Here is a 20075-nt window from a genome sequence, read left to right on the forward strand (position 1 = left end):
TCTGCTGCTTTTCTTCTTGATCCACTGAGCAGCATTTTCTAATATATTCTAATATTCCAATTTAAATGACTTTTCAATAGCTCACAGATTTTTAATTCATAAAATGATAAAATGGTCACATGATTACTTTTACCTCCTCTGCACTTGATGTATTATCATCTTTTCCTTGAACCAGGTTTATCAAAGCTTTGTAAGATTTTGAAATAATTTTTTCCTTAAGAAAGAGATGCTGCCGTAATTCCCGAAAAGAAGAAAAACAAATCTATAAAGTAGAAAGAAAAATAGTTGCAAGAAACATGATTTCAAATGAAACCAGACATACCAATAATTCAGGAAGTACTTTCTCCAAATGTGCGTATCAATTCATTTTTCTGCAGAAAAAAAAATACTTCTCAGAGCAAAACTGTTTTGTTTATAGATTTTAAGTCTCTAAGTTTAAAAAATGTATCTTCTTTCAAAGGAAAATATAGAAAATAACTGCAACATAGAGTTTATGTATCAAATTGAGAGAGTGGCAATATATTAGCATGTTTCACTAGTGAGTCATTAAGTAACTTCGAATCAATGTGAATAAAAATCAAGGCCTACAAATACACTCACCCCACACAAAATAACTTTTTCTTGTTGAAATAACTTCTGCTTCATAAACAAGGCATCCACACAAGCAAAGACATCATAATGAATAGAAATTATCACTTTTAATCTGATACTGTTCGAAATTTTCTGTTCATGTAACCTTTATAGCAAAATTTTTAAATAAAATTAAAATTGTAATAGCTCCCAAACTATGTTTATTTTTGTGCTAATAAACTCGGTGCTAGAGTCTACTGAAAAATACTGAAAACTACTGAAAAAAATAACAGTTTGGCTCTGAACCGCGCATACAGCAATCCATTCCTTTCATGATACCAGATAACTAGATTTCAGCACTAAGGATGAAACATTCACAGAATATATTTTGCTACTGAAAATTTAAAGAGTCATGTTATTGAACTGATAGAAGTTGTTTCATTTCAGGTGGATATCTGAGGCTGTTTAAGTATTCATCTGGCTTTTAATGAAACATCTTTTTCTAGATTTAAACAACAAAATGCATCACTTTTGGGATTCTTTTCTTTTAAATTACATTTCAAGGCAAGTAAATTATTTTTCTTTTAATCAATGAATAGAAATTGGAGAATGAAGACTGAATTATTACTATGTGTCACCTTATTGCGCAAAGTATGTGAAGTGTCTAGCTAATGTTTTAAAACTTCCTATGCTGACCTAGTTCTGTGGGCTGCACATGATTCACACTCCATCACTCAGTAATTTGTGACAGGGAGAGGCAGATGTACCCATCAAAGGTATGTAGCCACAGCTGAGCTACTGGAGGGGTGGAGAGTAGAAGAAAAAACTATGTGGGCAGACTGAAATGCACCCTCGAAAATTAACAGTGTTCACTCTTCCTTCCTCCTTAACATGGCCCTTACTCCAGGATGATATAGTGATTCAGTAGAGTAGTTAAATAATCTTGGCTGTGAAGTTTTGCTACAAAGCTACAAAAATAAATTAGACACATGGTAAGAAACTTAAACAATGTGAAAAAGTACACCTCACCTTCTCTTCCTAGATGCTGAATTCCATTTGCAAAACCAATCGATTGTGTACCTTCCCAGAACTTTTCCATGTGCATGTTAAGGAATGCTTTTTCCTTTGCACCAACAAAAACCCACCCAAAACCAAACACAAGGAGCACATCGCACTGCATGACACTGAACCTTGCTTTTTTGTTCTTTATTGTGATCTCTATCATACATGCAGAAGAATGCACATTACAAAATAACATTTTACAGACTAATAATGAGGCCGACACCCATGTAATTCCACCCAAATCAAAAAGTAGCAGTCCAGGAGCTGCCCAGGGGCCCTCCACAATCACAGTTGCCCTTTCTCCCCTGGAGTCAATATTACCTTGGCCTTTTAAGATAATTTCCTTACCTGTCTTCAAATTTTACAACCTTTGCATGAATTCTTAAGGAATATTTTAAGTTTTTTGTGTTTTGCTTCTGAACCTTTTATAAATGGAATCGTTCTGCATGCATCAGGCTTTAGAGTTGCCCATGTTGACACTAGTAGCTGTAGTTCATTCCTTCCATTGCTTACAGTATTCCATCATATGACTGCCACAATTTACTTCTCCATTCTCCAGCTGATGGGTATTTGGGTTATGCTCAGTTGTGCAGTGTTACAAACAATGCTGCTATGAACATCTGTGTACATGTGTACAAGATTCTCTAAGGTCCTGGTCTCCCCATCTCCCCTTCCAGTAACTGATTGGAATACAAATTTCAGGGGAGAAAGAACAGTGAAATGGACTCTAGTTCTAACTCTGTAAGTCACTTAACCTTTCCGGCTCTCTATTTGTTACATCATGTGCAAAATGGTGCAAAGGTAGGCTGGCTCATCTCTAAAAGGCCTTCCAGCATTTAGAACTTTATTATCTACATTGAAAGCTACTGTTAACATGTGGATACTTGAAACAAAATGGATATAAGAGATAGTTATCTCTTATCCACCACCTCCATTCCTCCCTTCCTTCCCTTAATGTTGTTTAAAGCCTTTCATACTTTCCTTGTCTCTGTGCTACATTCTGGATAATTTTTCTCATATATTCGGGTTCACTAATTTGCTCTGTATCTCTTTTATCTCTTTAACTGTTAAAGTCATCTATTGAGTTTTTTATTTCAGTGTGTTTTTGCTTGAAATAGATGCTGTTTGGTTATTTTCTGTGAATACTTACTCATGATGCCTTTTTTCTTTATGTGTTTAGTTATTCTGTGGACAGCTCATTTTCTTTGAAAAATTACTTGTGAGATTTATGAGGGCTAGGATGAATGTGTGTTTCCAGAGAGGATTTTCTGTTTGTTTCTGTCAGGTGCCTGGGGCACCACCAATTTAAGTTCAACACACATGCTCCCAGGGCAGAAGTAGCATCAGTGTTCTGCTTATCTCTCTGGGTTCCAGTCTTTAAAGTTTGATTTGATAATTTATTCTTATAGTGTCAGCTTTTTGAAGCTTCTAAGAAGGTTTATAAAGGAGACTTCATCTATCATTTTCAGTTTTAATCAGGAGAGTTGATCCTGCTTCATAAATTAAACCTTTCATAAAGTCATGCTTTCATAAATTAAAGTACTTTGGCATCATTTCTAAATCAGTATAAAAATATGCATTATTCTCTTTGACAGCTACATAGTATTCCATGGTTCAGCACATCACAATTTACTTATTATACGCCTAATGATGTATGTTTAGATTTCAGCCAACATTGTAGTTTATAAATACTACATAAACATTCTTGTAAAATCATCTCTATCCTTAGAAGAGATTTCTAGAAGTGAAACTGCAACAGTAAAAAGACATGAGTAATTCATCTTTTAGTAACTACAATAACTTTACCTCTGAGAAGGCTGGGCCACTACACGTTCACAAAAATACGATAGAAGAATGTACATTTATATTAAGAAAATTAATATTTTGTCATTTATTACAATTTCTTTTTTCACAATTTGTCTTATTACTTTTACTTTGTTCAGGGTACAAAAATTTTGAATAGATGAATGTCTTCATTCATGGTTCTGTCTGTTATGATGTTTTATTAATCTGTTATTCAAATTCATGTCTAATACATGTTCAATAAGCATTTATTAAAGTAAACTCACTCTAATGATGAAATAGTTGCAAAATAATTTTAAAGCAACCTGCAAAGTAAAAATATTTGCCACCTGGCCCTTTCCAGAAAAAGTTTTCCAATCCTAGGCAAAGAGGAAAAAGTTCAGTAACACAGCAAGAAAAGAGACAAATCCAAAAGAGAGGATACAACTAGCATGGCCTCCTCTTTAGCATAATTTTTAAAAGGGGAAAAGGGGAATTATTCTAGATAAAAAGACCAATAATAGATATAATCAAATGCGAGTAAAAACTTTGATTGATTGGATCCTGGAAAAAACAGTTATAAAAACATTTTTGTGATAACTAAACATATTTGAATATGGACAAGATAGCAAATAAGATTAATGGATCATTAATAATTTTCTAACTTTGATAATGGTATTGTAGTTGCATGAGGAGAATATCCTTATTTTTAGGAGATTCCTGCTGAAATACCTATGAGTGAAATATAACATTTGCAACTTTTAAATGGTTCTACAAAAATATATACACACACACACAAACACAAACAAAGGAGGCCAGTAAGATTTTTAAAAGTAACAAGAGTTGAATGTATGTGGGGATACAGAGATAATCACTGTATTCTTGGAATGTTTCTGTATATTTGAAAATGCTATAAACAAAAAAGGCAGCTTACAAAACAACATACATCTTATAATCACATTTCTATGTAAATTTGCATAAATTCATTTAAAAATCTGCAAGAATATACATGCCAAAATGTTAAAATTGGTTATTTCAAAGAAGTGGAATCACAGACAATCATTAGCTTTGTTTTGTTTTGTTTTGACATTTATTTGCAAAGCCTCAGTATTTTATAGGGAATGTGCATTACCTTGGTACACTTGGGAAAAATCAAAAACAAAAAACTCTTTTAGGGAGCTTCTTATGGAAAATATGAGAGTAAACTGTTCATGTCTGCAATGTATTATGATTTATCATATTCACTGCTACTCTAAAAAGATACTGTGGTATACTGATCCCGGAAAGAACGTGTTTTCAAAAGTGAGCTGCTTCTATTTTCTCTCATGAGGCTTATTAAATCTATAGAGTCTTACTATAAAAAAGGTATCATGTTTAGACGATACATTTATAAGTAGTATCATAATAGTTTGTACACAGGTGCCAAAAAGATAAAGATCCTTTGAAATACCATTTTTCCCCAAGCACCAAGTTGCTTATACTTTAAAGACCTTTCTTTCAACGTTCTTTCCTTCATTTAGAATAACACTAATCGAAAAGCAAAAGAAGCAAACAGACACTAACTTTCAGTCCTGTTTCTAGAGGTGGAACCACCAGGTAACGATTCTCTTGTTTGTCTTCAAATAAGTCATCTTCATTGCAATCCGATGGTTCACTCTAATAAATAAATAAATAAATACACTAAGACTGAAATTTTGAAATAATTGAAAATTCATAAAACTAACAAAACACAATTAAAGTATATCCAGTCAGAACACCCTGCTACACACTATTTTATAAAAGGCAAACTAGGCCAGACGCGGTGGCTCGCGCCTGTAATCCCAGAACTTTGGGAGGCCGAGGTGGGCAGATCACCTGAGGTCAGGAGTTCAAGACCAGCCTGACCAACATGGTGAAACCCTGTCTCTACTAAAAATACAAAAAATTAGCTGGGCATAGTGGCGCGCACCTGTAATATCAGCTACCTGGGAGGCTGAGGCAGGAGAATCATTTGAACCCAGGGGGTGGAGGTTGCAGTGAGCTGACATTGCACCACTACACTCCAGCCTGGGCATGACAGAGCGAGACTCAGTCTCCCAAAAAAAAAAAAAAAAACCAAAGGCAAACTGTATATTTTCCCATCATCTTCTTCTAACTAGAAAAAAATTATTATGGTTCCTACTACTACCACCTAACATTTATATACTGCTTTACAAAGTATCAGCTGGTTAGTTTTCTTTTTAAAGAGCAAACATTTTTCCATTTATTTATTTAAGAGACAGTGTCTTGCTCCAACACCCAGGTTGAAGTGCAACATAATAATCACAGCTCACTGGAGCCTTGAATTCCTGGGCTCTCATTAGCTTTTCAAAAAATCCTAAAATTCCATAACTGGAGAAAAATTAAATTATGCTATTTTTACTAATGAAAAAACTGAGGCTTTGAGAGATTTTTTATTGATTTGAAACTTCAGGGGCATAATTTCCCTTATGTCCAAGATCTCAAGATATTGTGAGCTGTTACTTCCTTTACTAAAGCAGTTTTGCTTCATTTTATTCCTTATTTAATCCAATATTATATTTATTGGTATAAAATGTGATTTTCAGAAGCAAGAATAAAGTTAATTTATAGTATTGCTATCACTTAAGTGATCACCAGATGTACTATAATTCAAATTTATATCAAAAGCATGGTCAATTTGTATAACATTTGTTGAAAGGAGATTCGATGTATATATTTAAAAGATTCAATCTATATATTTTTAAAGTTCAAAATTTTAAGTATAAAACCACAAATATTTAAATGATAGGTCAAAGCTTTTGGGCACTTAAGTTTTCTGAAATGGTTCTTAAAATACCATATGATAAGTAAATAGAACTTACTGAACAGTTTATTTTTCCAAGATCCGTTATTTTAAATGAAGCCAGGCAATCTGAGTTCAAGGAGTCCTTAAAAAGTAGGAGTACTTGTTCAGTTCCACTTCCAATAAAGTCATCTATCAGTACTAAGCTAAGTTTTTCCCACTTCGCAGCAACCTAAAAGAAAGGGAGCATTACAGGAGGAATAGACAAGAAAAAAATCAAATGTGAAATAAACAAATTAAGTCCTTTTGTTTCATGTAGTTGTAATTTGTAAAACTCAATCTTATAAATGAGTAATGAAAATAGCAAAAACTAAAAATAAAGATATTAGGGGATGAGAAAATATAAGAGTTATAACAACTTCATAAAGAGCAAGGTACTTAGATTTAATATTTTATTCAGGTTTGTCCAGGGACTGTCACGTTCTTGATTTCTATATTAAAATTTTATTGTAATCTATAAGTTCTAACACTTTTCATGACTAAACCTTTGGAAATTCTAACATTTATCATGAGTCAAACTCTAGTGAAGATTCTTTCTCTCACACAGCTAATTTAAGGAAGACCCTCATTCCCATAACTCTTAGTGGATATATATTTATGATCAGACAAATTACCCAAGGAATTCAGTTGCGTTAGGTAACCAGACAGTACTAGTAGACACCTTAAGAGCTCTTAATACAAACTCACCTATAGTAGAATCAAGATGAGCTTAAAACCTTAAACCCTGATGTGGGTATGGAGGGGAATACAGCTAGTATCGGGTACACAGGTGAGGGGTCCTAAGAGTGGAACAGCCAGAACCATCCTAGCCTCATGGAATGATTTGGTCAGTTTATATCAGAACCTGAGACCTCACATTTAAAATAGAGGACAACTTCTTAAAGGTACATATAGCTGAAAGCCTCAAGATTGGTCCCAGGGAAAACTAACACCATGAGGATCAAATCCCCCTTCTCCCTGAGACAAAAAAGCTAAAACCCCTTCTCAGAATTCCAGGAGCACAGATACATCATCTAGATGATACAGGAGGGTAGCTCTCATTACAGCAAGAATGAAAGTAAGGCTCTTCAACCCACATACCCAAATATCAATCTTCCCCTACAAGGCTAATTTCCAAAGTTGATTCTTCACTTGTGCAGAGAGACAGCTTATCTGTAAACCCATATCCTCCCTTTCTCCCACCAGTATCATGGAGTATAATGGACTATGGGAAGAGACATTAGTAATAAGAATGTGCTTGGCAAGAAAACAGCACAGAACTATGTATGCATACATGTATGCACACACATATTTGCAATCTATAGCTCTAGAATAGTGCCATCCAATAGAAAGGTAAGTGAGCTCCAAATACAAGGCATATAATTTTAAATTTTCTGGTAGCAGTAAAAAAAAATGAAATTTTAATGTATCTAACACAATATATCTAAAATATTGTCATTTCAATTCAATGTAATCATTAAAAAATTGAGAGATGTTACCATTTCTATTCTATTCATCTTTGAAATTTGATGGTTGACATTTATAACCTGTTTTAATTCAGACTAGCCACATTTCAAATGTTGAATAACTACATCTGGATAGTGGCTACCATATTAGACAGCACAGCACCAGAACACATTAACCTCTATCGACAACACACCAATAGCTATGCTTCCGGTATACTTGACAATGACCTCAATTTTATTGACAGATGGATTTTTTTTTTTGAGACAGGGTCCCATTCTGTTGCCCTGGCTGGAGTGCAGTGGCACAATTATAGCTCACTACAGCCTTGAACTCCTGGGCTCTAACAATCCTCCCACCTCGGCCTCCCAAGTAGCTGGGACTACAGGCATATGCCACCACACCCAGCTAATTTTTTAATTTTTTGTACAGACGGGAGTCTCACTATGTTGCCCAGGCTGGTCTCAAACTCCAGGCCTCAAGCAATTCTCCTATCTTGGCCTCCTAAAGCACTGGGATTACAAACATGGGCCACCACACCCGGCCTATGATCTCCATTTTGAAATGCCTGCCACATAGTTTCTTGTCAAAACTTGCAGAGACAATTTCTACTCAAGAGAGAAAGCCGAAGAAGAAAAAAGCTAATCATGTATTACTTTAGATTCACCTCTGTTTCAGGTCCTATTACCACATTAAACATCATACCTCGGGCTTTTATGAAGTGTTGATCTGGGAAAACACTAACCTTGATTTTCATTATTTACTCTAATTTATGCTTGTTTGTATTTTACCTCTCTTTGTAAGCTGGCTTAATTCCTTCTTGGAATGAGGTAATAAAAGGATGGATGGATGGATGGATCCATAGCCAACCCAAAGGAAGATGGCTTCTATCGCTTTCTATTTTGGGGGAAAACTGCTATCAAAGACCCACCTTATTATTTAATAAGGTATTCATCTTATTACTCAAAACCTTTTACAAAATACCACACACAGTAAATTCTTCTCAGAACCTAAAGTTAGAAAAAATATTTCCCCTTGTAGTATGTTCCTTTCAGTTGTAAAACCCATCATATTTATTTTTTTGTCTTAAATGTTAAAACTAAATGTAATTGTTCAAATGTAATTACTTGTCTTAATCTGGGTTTTTGTTATAATTATTTCTATTCCCACTTTATTTCTAGATTCTTAGATCTTATTTCTGGTTTTTTTTTTTTTTTTTTTTGGAGACAGATCTTGCTCTGTCAACCAGGCTGGAGTGCAGCAGGGCGATCTCAGCTCACTGCAACCTCCACCTCCCAGGTTCAAGCAATTCTCATGCCTCAGCCTCCTGAGTAGCTGGGACTACAGGCATGCACCATGTTGGCCAAGCTGCTCTTGAACTCCTGGCCTCAAGTGATCTGCCTGCCTCGGCAGCCTGAAATGCTGGGATTACAGGCGTGAGCCATTGTTCCCAGCCTTATTTCTGTTTTTAAAGTAACTGAATATTTTACCCTAAACTAATATTTCCCTTTTTTTTTAAGCAGTTGAGTATAAATATAATACCAAGATAGAAGCAGGACCTGAATATGCCCAAAGTGGCAGGGTTAGAGGCAACTTTGAAGCACTTACTTGTAGATATCAGGGTGAATTCCAGAGCTTTTAAAACAAGGCATTTGAGAGCAAGTTAGAAGTACAGAATTCCTGAAGAAGCAACTTAGGGGGTAAGTCAGTAGGGACTTAGGGAAGCAATGTGTGGAAAAGATAGTGGTCCATTGTAGAGAGAGTGCCCTAGAACACAACTTCGAGTCAGGGAAGCAGCAGTTACAGGTCCACCTACAGGGAATGATGCAGTCTCCTGCCTTGGGTAACACGTTAGTGGCAAAGCTTTACAGGGTCCAAGGAGGAAACCCACTTCAAGAGAGTGAGTACTACAATTAATGACATATAAAGGAATTGTTTTTTCCTTATCTAGGTGAATAGGGGATCTTGAGTAGGTGCAAATAACTGAGGACAGCCCTGACTTTTGTCTAACAGTAACATAACAGAGTAATACCTGCTACTTACTAAGTTCCTCCTGTATGCCAAGCTCTGTGCAAGACACTTTACAATGTCATTTGACTTAATTCTCCCCTCTCAGTCAGGATGATCCCAAATTTCATAAAGGAGGAAAATGAGTTCACAAGAATTACACTCCTTAAGGTAACACCAGTAAGTGGCTCAGTTGGGATTCAAACCCCGGTTAAGTGTGTTCTTTCTATTGTATTACCTTGACCACAGTAAAAGACTATAGGGTATACCAGATGTTTTCCCCCTACCATTTCTTTAAAGGAAAAGAAAATAGAAAAAGACAATTCCAAATAACTTTCAAATAAATGTATAATGTGCTTTTAAAAGATTGCTTTCAAAATAAAATAGGATAGCTTTCAAATTATTTTCCTTTTGCATTCTCTATGTATTAGAGAGAATACATATGTATTACAGAGATTCAAAATAATCCCTATTAATATAAAAGTACTTGGTAAAGCAAAGCCTGATTCACAATTCCAACTTGACATTCCTCCCCCCACACAAACAATAATGATTCACATTTAAAAATGAATTTCAAACTTTCTAAAACATTTAACAGTATTCCATATAGAGGTGACAATATGATAAAAATTTTCATTGAGCTTCTAATTAAATGGACAGGGCACACAAAATAAGGTAATATCTGCTTTTTTCTCCTAAGTAGCACAAAAACTAAAAATTGTATAGTGTACTACTTTTGGAAGAGACATTTCTAACTAGTAATGATTTGTCTTAATTCGTAAACACTTCAAATCACATAACTGAATACATTTTAAGCCAGAAGGATGCGACATTACCCAAAAAAACAGTCAGAGAAATATTATTGGTGGAGACACTCAGTTACAAAACTCTAATTTCCTATTGGTTTTCTGTGCCTTTTTACCTGTTATTTAACACTCAATACCAATAAATATTTTAGAGCAATTTCCAAACTTACTTTAAAAGAGCATACTTGCTCAAAGGTCCGTTCTGCATTTCAAAATATAACATAATAAAATCTCTGAGCAAGTTTTTAGAAAAAGTAATGCTTACCACTTGTCTCCGGAGAACAATTATTTGTCTCTCCAGATTTCTAGGAATTTCTCTATTTCACTTTCAGAAATGAATCAGAGACAAGTAAATTTAAACAGATAAGTATCAATGTTTAATAAGTTGGCCTGGCATGGTGGCTCATGCCTGTAATCGCAGCACTTTGGGAGGCCGAGACGGGCGGATCACTTGAAGCCAGGAGTTTGAAACCAGCCTGGCCAACATGGTGAAACCCCATCTCTACTAAAAATATAAAAATTAGCCGGGCGTGGTAGCACATGCCTGTAATCCCAGCTACTCGGGAGGCTGAGGCAGGAGAACCACTTGAATCTGGGAGGCGGAGGCTGCAGTGAGCCGAGATCACGCCACTGTACTCTAGCCTGGGTGACAAAGCGAGACCCTGTCTCAAAAAAATATATAAAAAATAAAAACATGAAAAACTGATTCAAATTTTCCAGGAAGGCTTATCTATCTAGTCAAATCACTAATAATCTTATTGTAAGTGAAAATGCACATCTACTATATTAATAAAAATTAGAAAGTTATACTAACAGGAAAGTAAATACATAATTATAGTTACATACGTATTTACACATTTCCAAACAACTCAAAGGCTTTATGACTCAAAATGGCAAGACAAAAAAAACACCATCAGGTTGTATTCAGGTAACTTTAAGAAAAAAGAACAATGTAATATACATTACTTCAAGTACAGAACTGAAAACTGACTTAAATAATAAGACTCCAGAATGAACTCTATGAAGTACAGACATGTTTAAAAGGTCTGAGACCACCAACTGAATTATTATCACAGTAAGTGTAGTACCTGAAAGTTCTCTTTCCATACAGCACAAGCATTATTGGACATAAAGGATACAACGAAAAACAGGTTTCCTCCACCTGAATCCATAAGTTGAACTGCACAAGGATCTCCAAATGGAAGCTGGCACACACTTTTAGGAGTTCCATTCTGAAATGAAATCAGCTGATTCCTTCGAGTAAGGGCAATGAGAGATATTCTTAACTGATGGTTGATGATCTCAGTTGCACAAATATGTACACAAGTCACCACACTGCTATAAGCAGGAGGAATAATGTATGTATCACTTAATACTTCTTGACTTTCAAGAGAATATACACAAAATTTGGTATTCCAAACTGCATAATCTGATTTTGAAGGCTCTTGAGTACATTCTTCCTCAGATAAACAACATTCCTTTAGTCCCAATAAAACCATACCTAAATTTTCAATCTCCCCTGCCCACTGAATAGAGGAAAGGTTACCTGACACACTAGCAACTTTGCCAGTTTGAGAAGAGATAAAGAAGAATGTTTTGACATGCTTCCATAAAATTAAAGGGCCATTAAGGACCCTTAGGCCATCCTTCATCTCATAGCCTAGTTTAAAACTCAAACGCATTTCAAATTTATTGGTACTGTGAAGGATCAGTAAAAAATATTCAAAAACATTATTCTTTTTATTGTTTTGTATCACAATGTAAGGGAGGTTAATTCCAGTTCTGAAATCTGACACACAGTTGCAACACATGATTTTTAAATGAGAGTTTTCTTCCTTTATGGTAAAAAATCCAGTGGACTTCTGAACAAATACTTTTGTTCCTCTGTCAAATACCATTCTTCTGACATGTAATATGGGTGTTTTTGTAGGCTCTTTATCTGCAAAATTTCCTTTAGACAACTGGAAAACAAGGACTTGCCCATTATAACACAAGAGCCTTTCTTGTTTGTTAGATGACATTGCTTGTTTGCTAGTCATTCCACAATATCAAGTCTTTGTGCTGATCTAATTTTCAAATGCAAATTGATTCCAGTTGATGTTTCCAAACCTAAAAAAGAAATGAGGAAAAACTGCCATGAAGTAGGAAGAGTTGAAAAGAAAACACATTTCTGTTAGAGAACTACAACATAGGTAACTGTACATTTTATTAAGTAAACATTTTAAGCTTTTTATACTATTTTGACAATATCATACTTATCAAAAAAATCCTAAATACTATTTCTCTAGACCCTTTAAAAAAGTTTGCTAAGAATACAAATAACCATATCAAAAAAAGATAACTGAAAGTGTTAACAGCATATATGTAAAGATTTAGATGCTCTATTAAAAGTGACTTCAGATATTTGTTCTGGCTCAGAAAATTGCTTAAGGGTTATACTTCTCTGTTTCAAACCTAACAACTCTAATGTGGTTTCCCACTCTCTGCCTTAGCCCCTTTAGAATGACAATTCAATTAGTGGTTTACTTGTCTTGCAACTCACTCTCCCCAAATACGGTGATTTTCAATTATACTTCTCCCACAGCCCAGGCAATTGGACTTCTGCTTTCTAGAGACAGGAGCCTATACATGCTCTAAGACAAAGAAGAAACCCCAGGAATAAAATTAGGAGATGCTGTAACAAGGCTTTAAAAAATCTCCATAGGATTAATACAAATAAATCTTAGTTTACAAAGGCAATGCATTTGTATGACCCAACGAAGTCACTACTCTTATTCAAATTAGGAAAAAAATAGAGGATTAAAACAATTTATTATAATGAACACAAGAATTAAACAATAGTTATCAATCATTCAAGCTTATTATATGGCAGGTACAATACATGCATTATTTAATTCTAATAACTATTCTCTTAAAATAAGTACTCTTATTATTCCACCTTTTAAGCAAGAAAGCCTTATTTTAAAGAAGGTAAGAAAATTTTCCAAGGTTACAACACTAATCCACAGTTAATAGTAATCAGCAATGGTGCTAGTTTGGAAAAGGGGCCTTCTGACTCCGGAGTCTACACTTTTTAACTACCACTCTGCCCTGGCATGCATTCCCTTATTCTGAACAAACTCATTATAAGAAAGGCAACTTGAAATAATCAGTAAAATAAAAGACAAAAGAATATCCTCAATATTGAACACACGTATAAAAAAAGTTGTTGATCTCTTTATTCAGTCTTCTATATACTGCATACAAGAAATCCTAGCCAAAACAATTAGGCAAGAGAAACAAATAAAAGACATCCAAATCCGAAAGAAGAATGTAAAACTGTCCTTGTTTGCAGATGCCATAATCTTATACAGAGAAAACCCTAAAGACTCCACCAAAAAACTGTTAGAACTAATAAATTCAGTAAAGTCACAGGATACAAAAATCAGCAGCATTTCTATATGTTAATAAGCGAACTATCTGAAAAAGAAATCAAGAAAACAATTCCATTTACAAAAGCTACAAAAAAAAGATAACTAGAAATAAAGTTAACCAAAAATGTCAAAACGATATCTACAATGAAAACTATAACATACTGATAAAAAAATTAAGATGACACAAACTAATGGAAAGATCCCATGCTCATGGATTGGTAGAATTAATACTGTTACAGTGGCCATACTACCCAAAGCAATCTATAGACTTAGTGCAATGTCTAGCAAAATATCAATGACATTCTTCACAGAAATAGAAAAAACAAGCCTGAAATTCACATGGGACCACAAAAGACCCCTAACAGCCAAAGCAATACTGAGCAAAACGAACGAACCTAAAAGCATCATACTATCTGACTTCACAATATACTACAAAGCTACATTAACTGAAACATCGTGGTACTGACATAAAAACAGACACATGGACCAATGGAACACAATGGAGAGGCCATAAATAAATTCATGTACCTACAACCAACTAATTTTTGACAAAGGTGCCAAGAACCACACATTGGGGAAAGGACAGTCTGTTCAATAAATGGTGGTGCTGGGAAACTGGATATCCACATGCAGAGACCAGACTCCTATCTCTCACCATAAAAAAAATCAACTCAAAATGGATTAGACTTAAATGTAAACCTGAAATTATTACACTACCAGAACAAAACACAGGGGAAACACTTTATGACATTGGGCTGGGCAAGGATTTTTTAAATAAGATCTCAAAAGCACAGTCAACAAAAGCAAAAAGAGACAAATGAGATTACATCAAACTGAAAAGCTTTTGCACAGCCAAAAAAAAAAAGTAAAGAGACAACCCACAAAATGTAGGAAAACATTTGCAAACTATACATCTGACAGGGGATTTATATCAGAATATATAAAGAACAGCAATATCCCAATTTTTTAAATGGACAAAATAACTTAATAGACATATCTCAAAAGAAGACACACAAATGGTCAAAAGGTATACAAAAAAAATGCTCAATATCACTAATCATCAGGGAGATACAAATCAAAACCACAATGAGATACCATCTAATTCCAGTTAGAATGGCTATTACTAAAAAGACAAAGGATAACAAAGGTTGGCAAGCACGTGGAGAAAAAGGAACACTTACACACTGCTGATAGGAATGTAAATTAGTATAGCCACTATGGAAGACAGTATGGAAGTTCCTCAGAAAACTAAAAATAGAACTACCCTGTGATCCAGAATCCCACTACTGGGTCTATATCCAAAGGAATGAAATCAATGTCAAAGAGATGTCTGCACACCCATGTTTATTCAGCACTATTTACAACAGCCAAAATATGGAATCTACCCACGTGTCCAACAACGAATCAATGGATTAAAAAATTTGGTGTATATACCAATTTTTGGTGCATAGTATGGAATACTATTAACACAGCCACAAAATTAAATGAAATCCTGTCATGTGTAACAATATGTATGGACTTGGAAGACATCATGTTAAGTGAAATAAGCCAGTCACAAAAAGACAAATACCGCATGATCTCACTAATATCTGGAATCTAAAATTTTTTTAAAAAGAGTTGCTATCATGGAGGCAGAGAGTAGAATACCGGTTATCAGAGACTGGGGAAAGGAGAGAGGATGGGAGGATGGGGAGGGGTTGCTCAAAGGGTAGAAAGTTACAATTAGATAGGAGGAATATGTTCTAGTGTCCCATTGCACAGTAGGGTAAAAATAGTTAACAGTAAGGTGTAATTTATTACTTATTACAAAATAACTAGAGGTTTTTGAATGTTCTTACCAGGAAGAAAGGATACATTCATGAGGGAAGGATACACTAAATACCCTGACTTGACCATTATACAATATATGTATGTATCAAAACATCAAACTGTACTCTCTAGATATACACAATTACAATGTGTCAATAACAACAGGTAAATAAAGAAGAAAAAAGAAGTCATTGGCTTACTGGTTTGTTGTTAGGCAATTAACAGAAAGATCTAGGACAACAGCCATCACAAAGTAGTTTCAGCTTCATCAGTAAAGAAGATAGGGTAGGTAAATCAAAGGTGTGGCTTTTACTTATGACACTATAGTTTAGAGAAAATAAATGTATTAGTTATATTCCACCAAAATATATGAATAATAATGTATTTACCAAAGGTCCCATGTCAGGTTTCCTAGATTTCTAGAAAGGAAAAGCATGAAAATTACACATTCTGAGGTAAAGCTCTAAGAGTTCATCATCTTTTACTACCTAGTCAAAGTTTTTCAGATTTCTTAATATCAAAAGCAAACAAAAATCACCTCTGTATGAATTTTATTATTTTAATGTTAAATATCACAACTAATGTTTAATCAGTACAATGCTCTGGTTCACTTACCAGTAACTTAAGTGTGATAGGAGTAAGGAAAATCTGATTATAAAATGGTCAGAATTTAGGAAAGTTAGGCCCCTTACATTTTGTTCTTTAAATGTCATCATCAAGTTCCCTAAGTTAGAAACATCTAACTTCCAACTCTCTGTTCCAGTTGCCACTACTATAGTTCAGGCTGTGATCTCTCAGGTTGAGGTAAAAGCTTCTTAGTCTTCCTTAATCTAATCTCTCTTCCCTCCAAAACATCAACTCATTTATGCTATTTAATACATCAGTTAATTGTTCTAAAACATACACTTGATCCTGTCACTGTCCACCCCCTAATCCAAAAGCTTGCATGTCCCTTGCCTTTCTCAATAGACCTGTGATTCTTGAATTACTACCTGGAAAAATAGATGCTAAACACTGTGTATAGAATATATGAATGGTGTAAAGAAAAAAAGCTTGCGAACCATTGCTATGAAGCTTAGCATGGCATTCAAAACTCTGTTGTATAATCCTAATTCAACCTGCTTTCAATATGATCTCCAGGCAAAAAGCAAACTTATTCTCATGAACTTAAACTGATCTAAAAACATAAATGACTATTGAGTGAAAAGTTTTGGCAAGACTTATTGAATTTACATATATGTGCATACTCACTATATTTTATACTAATGCAACGTTTCCAATCTCATTTGTTTTTAATGTTTGCTGTTTATCATATCTAATTAATACTCAATCATTAAAATTTAATTCATTGCTAAAATGAATTTTAACTTTTTCCCAGCTTTATTGACGTGTAACTGCTAAGAGAGTAGATATGAAGTATTGCTGCTGCAACGTCTATTTTTAAAGTTTTTGGCATATGTTCATAAAACCTGCAGGCCATGAAATAACTGGCATTTTTTTAAAAATAGAAACATATCTGGAAACAAATCAAACTAATGTTCAGTTTAGAGGTTCTTAGTCCAATTATAAGCAACCCCTCACTATTTTAAACCCTGATTATCAGGGTGCCAGGTTTACTACTCTAGCCTATGGGTTATTTGACTTTTTACTTATTAACATTGTAACAGTGGCTGCAGAAGATACAGAAGAAGTAACTAGGGATGGCGGTGTAGGGCAGGGTGGCAGGGCAGGGCGTGGAGACCAGAAAGCAGATTATTTATAAAATACTACATAATTAATTTGAGCTTTTCCTGTTCTATATTACCATACATCAAAGTTGACTGTATCTATTTCATATATAAAATTAAAACAGATGTGTGTGTATACTAGAAAAATGATAATATATACAAGCATATGCTAACACAACAATAGTAGGCTGGCAATAAAATCACCATCCTTATCTATTCTTTACTGTCCCCCGCCCCCACTTAATAAACATGTTGTTCATTCTCTTTAAATGCTCGTAAATCATTTTGGCCCTATAAATGTGATAATTCTTCAAATAAACTATCAGTGTGGTTCCAGATTATCCTAGAAGAGCAGATGAGATCCAAAAAGTCTAAGAAACCATATCAATTGTGACCAAGCGAAAGTATCCTTGGGAAAAAAGTAGAATTAAGACACCCAACTAAAATGGCACCTAAAAATACTGAACATAATTTTATGAAGATAATAATGATAGATGTTGTTTTTCCAAGACATATGACATTGTTAACCAAAGTAAATTAACATTCCTACAAAATAGGGCCACTGTTAAAAGTTTTTTTCTCCCTACGTAAGTTATTTATTGGGCCCTACACAGAATTGATCTCACCTTTTTCAACATTATCTAATATACCTGAAATGTGAGTAAATGTGGGAGAATGGCGATCAACTAGAGAATTTGGGAAGATTACATTAAAGAAGATTTTTATGTCATATTAAGGACTTCTAAATTTCTCATATAAGTAATGATAAACCACTGAAAGACTTCAAAAACAGAAATCACAGGACTGTACTTTTGAGTTATAAAGATCCTGGTGACAGTGTTAAAAATGTGAGTGAGATCAGACTGGAAGAAGAGCTAACAATTAGAAGAAAATTATGAGTACTTAAATAAAAGGGAGAGATGACCCTGAAGGTAATTTGGCAGTCAACTGAAATGCATATATCCAGTAGTTTCATTTGTAGATAAAAACCCAGAGACATAATCCCACATATGAATGAATACATTGCTCTAGAATGCTCACTGTGCTGATATTTGCAATATAAAAAAAGTACAAACCTCAATGAACACCAATAGGGGAATGAGTATAGATGGACTATCATACGAGAGTTAAAAGGAACGAATTAGATCTATATGTATATGTATATGCATATATATATATATATAAAATCATGGTTAGATTTCAAAAATAAAATGAATTAAAAATTAAGTTGCAGACAAATGTACACTGCAGTATATTTACGTAAATTAAAACAAATAAAACAGCATTATATATGTTCTATTTACCTACAATGGCTACATTCCCTGAGTGCTTTCTCAAGAAATAATGCCATGTACTATTTTTTTTTTCCTGAAGAAACAGTGCCAGGTACTGTTCTAAGCACTTTGGATTAACTCGTTTCTTCCTCACAACATCCTTATGACACAGGCACTGCTACTATCCCATTTTATAGATGGAGAAACTGAGGCATGGAGTTTCAGGATCTTCTCAAAGGTTTACAGATAAGAAGTGACAGAGCCAGGATTCAAACCCAGGCAGTATGATCCAAAATAGAAAATGTAAAACTGTAAACATTTCATGCCAAATTCTGAATGACTGTTGATTCTGAACAAGTAAGCGTCCAGGATAGGTGAGTAGAGGTAGAAGGAGACTTTAGTTATATCTGAAATATCTTTTAAGGATGTAGTCAAACAACGTTTAGACAATGTGTTCATTTTTTCCCAAAAAGTGTAAATATATTTAGAAGTCTAGGACAAAAGATGCTAACATGCCATTCTGTCATGGATGACTACGGTTGATGGAAATATGGGGGACTATTCTTTCAACTTGTTTGTAGTTTTCAGTGTCTTTCAACTTTACAAAAGGCAATATTGTATGCGCAACTATTTTCTTTCAATCGTTTTTAACTGACGAACAAAATTTGTTCCAGTCCCTTTAATTTCTCAACCTTGACACTATTGACATTTTGCCCTGGATAACTGTTGTGAATTTTCATGTACACAGCAGGATGTTTCGCAGCGTCCCTGGTCTCTATCCACTAGAAGCCAGTAAGCATCTCTTTGGCCCCCGGCCCCCAGCAGTGGAGACTAAAAATGCCTCCAGACGTTGCCAAAGGTCCCCTGGGTGGTAAAACCGCCCCCCACATCCCCCCGCCCCCCGGCTGAGAACAACTATCTTAATAAGCCGAAAGACGCTTTTATCATTTAACTTTACATAACAATTAAAGATTTCACAGATATTTTGCTCATTAAGCATCTCATTAAGCATGCTACTCACAGAATAGGCCCTCCAATGCTGGAAGAAGTTCTTATTCCAAACTGTATCTTGCAAAGTACCTGTGAGTCCAGAATTGATTTATTGGTTGAACATTCTGTGTTCAGATGTCACAGATACTTGAGTTGTCAGGTACTTAACCGAATATTTAATACTTGTACAGTAATTTTGTAAAACATATGGAATAACTTATTGTAAATATGTAATTAAGTAAAGATTTAATTTTGCTCATTAAGCATCTCACACTCCAAGTTGGAAGGATACTGAAGGGATGAAAACAAGCTTCAAGAGAAATAATCCCCGAATGTAGCACTTAAAATCC

At 34.6% G+C, this 20075-nt stretch overlaps 1 protein-coding gene across 9 annotated transcripts in view; it reads right to left on the minus strand.

Moving 5' to 3' along the window:
• Positions 1–20075, minus strand: part of FANCB (FA complementation group B) — a 164545-nt gene that overhangs the window by 144236 nt on the left and 234 nt on the right. For 2 of the 9 annotated variants that reach the window (XM_065538341.2, XM_074029165.1), the window contains exons 2-7: positions 19757–19815; positions 15935–16055; positions 11601–12621; positions 6276–6428; positions 4978–5070; positions 134–262 (exon numbers count right to left, since the gene is read on the minus strand). In XM_065538341.2, the coding sequence (XP_065394413.1) occupies positions 134–262; positions 4978–5070; positions 6276–6428; positions 11601–12551 (1326 nt within the window). In that variant the 5' untranslated portion in view covers positions 12552–12621; positions 15935–16055; positions 19757–19815. Of the gene's footprint in view, positions 1–133; positions 263–4977; positions 5071–6275; positions 6429–11600; positions 12622–15934; positions 16056–16123; positions 16154–19756; positions 19816–20075 lie in introns of all 9 variants that reach the window. The other 7 variants (XM_065538344.2, XM_065538343.2, XM_065538346.2 and 4 more) reach the window with 4 other exon arrangements.

This window comes from Macaca fascicularis, chromosome X (genome assembly GCF_037993035.2).
Source record: "Macaca fascicularis isolate 582-1 chromosome X, T2T-MFA8v1.1".
NCBI lineage: Eukaryota > Metazoa > Chordata > Mammalia > Primates > Cercopithecidae > Macaca > Macaca fascicularis.